Consider the following 4,139-nt stretch of genomic DNA (forward strand, 5'->3'; position numbering starts at 1 on the left):
GGGGAAAGATGTCCCATTTATGCAATAGATGTAAAAATAATATATATTAATTGTTTATTGACAGAGTTGCACAATAATCCATTATGAGGTATGATGAGAATATTTTACACGTTAGTACATAACAATCTAATTTAAAAATAGAAAACATCCAACTTATATATTATATTGTTAACAACTCATCATCCTTATCACTATCTTCAATTTATAGATTGTTCTTCCTTGATAAATACGAGTGAAAATGATTAACAAAAATACATTACAAATTTACAATGTCTTTCTTAAGTTCTCTCACTTATTTTATTTTATATTTAGGCGTGTTTTTGGTTATTTCTACATGCCACTATGGTGTTAATGCCAATGAGATCACATCAAAACTAGTAATTGATGCTGGTTCTGGAAGGCTTATTCCAGATACATTTTTTGGAGCATTTTTTGAAGTAAACTACAGTTCAATATACTTTAATAAATTTAATGATTCCAGATAAAGTACTCTGGTAGTGTTATCTTATAATACATTGATGTAATATATATTTTTCAGGAGATTAATCATGCGGGAGCTGGAGGATTATGGGCAGAACTTGTGAATAATCGAGGTATATATATTCGCACAGAAAAAATTCACCTTTGAATTTATTTTTCTAATAAGAGACAAATTTCATGTATTTTCTTTGAAAATTTATGTTAGTAATTTTTTTTCCATTTTAATATTTTTTCAACTGTTAGATCTATTGCATTATATTATATCTTTTGTAAATTAATGTTTCAGGTTTTGAAGCAGAAGGTTCCATTAATGGGACCTCAAATATTTATCCGTGGACAATTATTGGAGAAAATCAATCATCCATTATTGTATCAACGGAACGTTCTTCTTGTTTTGAGCGTAATAAAATTGCATTACGTATGGATGTTCTTTGTCATAGAAAATCTTGTCCACGTGGTGGTGTTGGTATTTCCAATCCTGGTTTTTGGGGAATGGTGAGTATCAATTAATACAACATTTTATTTATCATATGAAAAATTAAAGGTATTCATAATATTTTTTACAATGTTTTATATAATCAGAATATCGAGGAAGGGAAGAAATATAAAGTAGTATTCTATGTTAGATCACTTGGTCGAATTAATTTACAAATTTCATTTGTTGGATCTGATAATGGTGTTAAACTAGCTTCAACCAAAATAAGGTTATAATTCTATTTCTTTAATTAATTTTTTGAAACAACGTCTTGTTCATTAATAAAAGTTCATTAATTTTATTATTGTGAAACATAATTAAACTAATTATTAAGTTATTAATGAATCAACATCAGAGCTTCGGGAGTTAATGCTACAAAGTGGAGTAAGATGGAAATAATTCTTGAAGCCAAAAGCACTAATCACAATTCGAACCTACAAATAACAACAAACAAAAAAGGAGTATTATGGTTAGATCAAATCTCAGCCATGCCTTTAGATACATATAAGGTATATTATGCATAGAATTATATTTATATTTATTTATTCTTAGATTATTTAATTTTTTCTCTTTTATAAGAATTTATCTCATTAATCATTATTGGACACATTGGACACAACAGGGTCATGGTTTTCGAAATGACCTTTTTCAAATGGTGGCAGATTTAAAGCCAAAAACTTTTAGATTCCCAGGTATGATACAATAATATTGAGTTGGAATCACTGCGAATAATTGTTTTTTTAATGGAATTTTTTTATTCTTTTCCATCTTTTTTTTATTAAATTTTTTATTAAGTGATAAATATATATTATATTTTTTTATATAGGTGGTTGTTATGTTGAAGGAGATTACCTTAAATATGCATTTAGATGGAAAGATACAGTTGGAGCATGGGAAGAGAGACCTGGCCACTATAATGATATATGGAAGTATTGGACCGATGATGGATTTGGTTATTTTGAAGGGCTTCAAGTAATTTTTCTTTTCTATTTTTAAATATTAATTGTATTTTTATTAAATTAAAAATTAATAATTTTTTTGTTTGTTAAACAGTTATCAGAGGATCTTGGTGCATATCCAATATGGGTGTTTAATAATGGTATTAGTCATCATGATGAAATTAATACGTCTGCAATTTCACCATTTGTACAAGTATAATTTCCTTAATATTATTTTTTATTATCTAGATTATATTTATATTTTAATTAATTAATTAATTAATTGTTATTTATACTTTTTGATCATTAATTATTAGGAAGCTCTAGATGGCATTGAGTTTGCTAGAGGTTCTCCAGAATCAAAATGGGGTTCTCTTAGAGCTTCCATGGGACATCCAAAGTCATTTGATTTGAGATATGTTGGAGTTGGGAATGAAGATTGTGGTAAACATAACTATCAAGGAAATTATCTCGAGTTCTATAAAGCTATAAAAGATAGATATCCTGATATTCAAATTATCTCAAATTGTGATGGTTCTCAATATCCATTAAATCATCCTGCAGACCTTTATGATTTTCATGTAATAATATTGCTGATTTAATTATTAATTGTTTTTTCAATTTATTATTATTACTATTAATATTATTATTATTTATTTATAATTATTAAATTTGAGTTTAGGTTGAGTATCTTACATTATTACTAATACTTTTTTCAATTGTTAGATTTATACAAATTCTAAGGACATGTTTTCCCAGTATACCAAATTCGATAAAGCACCACGATCCGGTCCAAAGGTTTTATTATTAAAAAATTATTTATTTAAAAATGATTAATTTAGAAGGTAAAATAGGCATGTAAAATATTATTGATATATAAATTTGCTCATGTTTTATTAATTACAATTTATAGGCATATGTTAGTGAGTATGCTGTTTGGAAGGAAGATGCAGGCAATGGAAGCCTTTATGCAGCTGTGGCTGAAGCTGCATTTCTTATTGGACTTGAAAAAAATAGGTTAGATTTTATTATATATAAAATTTTATGATATTTAATTTATAAAGTTTGTGTTTTTTGAGTTAAATTTAATCATTTTTCAATTTTCTACAGCGATGTCGTCAGCATGGTTGCTTATGCACCACTCTTTGTAAACACAAATGACAAATAGTAATTTTCTAATTTCTTATCATTTATTTATTATTTATTATTTATGTATGTAAATAAATATATGATTTATTTAATTTATATTTTTATATGAAACAGTTGGATACCAGATGCAATTGTATTCAACACTTATCAAAATTATGGAACTCCAAGTTATTGGCTCCAACAATTTTTCATTGATTCTAATGGAGCAATATTTCTTAATTCAACTCTCTACAATTCTTCTAGCTCGATTGTTGCTTCTGCAATTCAGTATACAAATTCTCAAGATGGGAAAAATTATCTAAAAGTCAAGGTAAAATAACTCAAATTTTTTATAAGGAATATATTTTGATTTAAAGTATTTAATTATTAATTATTTGATTGTGCACTTATTGCAGGTAGTAAACTTTGGAAGCTCAATTGAAAATTTAGAGATTTTAATAAATAATTTAAAATCAAATGTGCAACGATCTGGTTCATCAAAAATGATGCTTACATCTTTAAATAAAATGGATGAAAATTCTTTCTCCGAACCAACAAAGGTACACTTTATTTTAAACAAAATACGTAGTTTGTCATAGATATATATTGTAATATTTTGAAATGAATTTTTTTATGTTTTAATTTAAATTTTTTAAAGTTGTTTAAACTTAAGGTTAATCAACATTGATTATATATATAAAAAAATTCTAATACATGATTTTGTTTCATTTTGTATATGTACAGATTGTACCCAAAAGAGCTTCACTTGAAAATGCAAGCAATGACATGAATGTTGAACTTGCTCCTTATTCAGTTACATCATTTGATTTATTAATTTAAAGGAGTAAATGAAATAAATATGTACATTTTTATTTCTATTACCTAAAGTATTTCTCGGTTTACCATCCATATGCATTTTATATATTTCTATTTCTTTTATTTATGAATTTTAATATCAAAATCAATAAAAAAATGTACTTAAGCCAAAAAAAAGTTTGATACATTAAAACTAAATGGAGACAACAACACATTGCAATCTTTAGATATATAATAAAAATTAAAATATGGTGACCCGTAGAGATGTGGTTATTGAAAATAAAGAAAGGGAAAGTTTTGTT

The 4,139-nt window shown here is 25.8% G+C and overlaps 1 protein-coding gene across 1 annotated transcript; it reads left to right on the forward strand.

Moving 5' to 3' along the window:
- Positions 1–269: 269 nt before the first annotated feature.
- Positions 270–3,861, forward strand: LOC127113355 (alpha-L-arabinofuranosidase 1). Its single transcript, XM_051046484.1, has 15 exons — positions 270–437; positions 539–593; positions 767–975; positions 1,063–1,184; positions 1,311–1,464; positions 1,578–1,647; positions 1,782–1,927; positions 2,009–2,107; positions 2,211–2,474; positions 2,620–2,691; positions 2,807–2,910; positions 3,004–3,060; positions 3,157–3,352; positions 3,438–3,581; positions 3,766–3,861. Exons 1-15 carry the CDS (start codon positions 270–272, stop codon positions 3,859–3,861), a joined length of 1,956 nt encoding a protein of 651 aa, XP_050902441.1.
- The last annotated feature ends 278 nt before the right edge of the window (positions 3,862–4,139 follow it).

This window comes from Lathyrus oleraceus, unplaced genomic scaffold (genome assembly GCF_024323335.1).
Source record: "Lathyrus oleraceus cultivar Zhongwan6 unplaced genomic scaffold, CAAS_Psat_ZW6_1.0 chrUn0275, whole genome shotgun sequence".
In the NCBI taxonomy this organism is placed as follows: domain Eukaryota; kingdom Viridiplantae; phylum Streptophyta; class Magnoliopsida; order Fabales; family Fabaceae; genus Lathyrus; species Lathyrus oleraceus.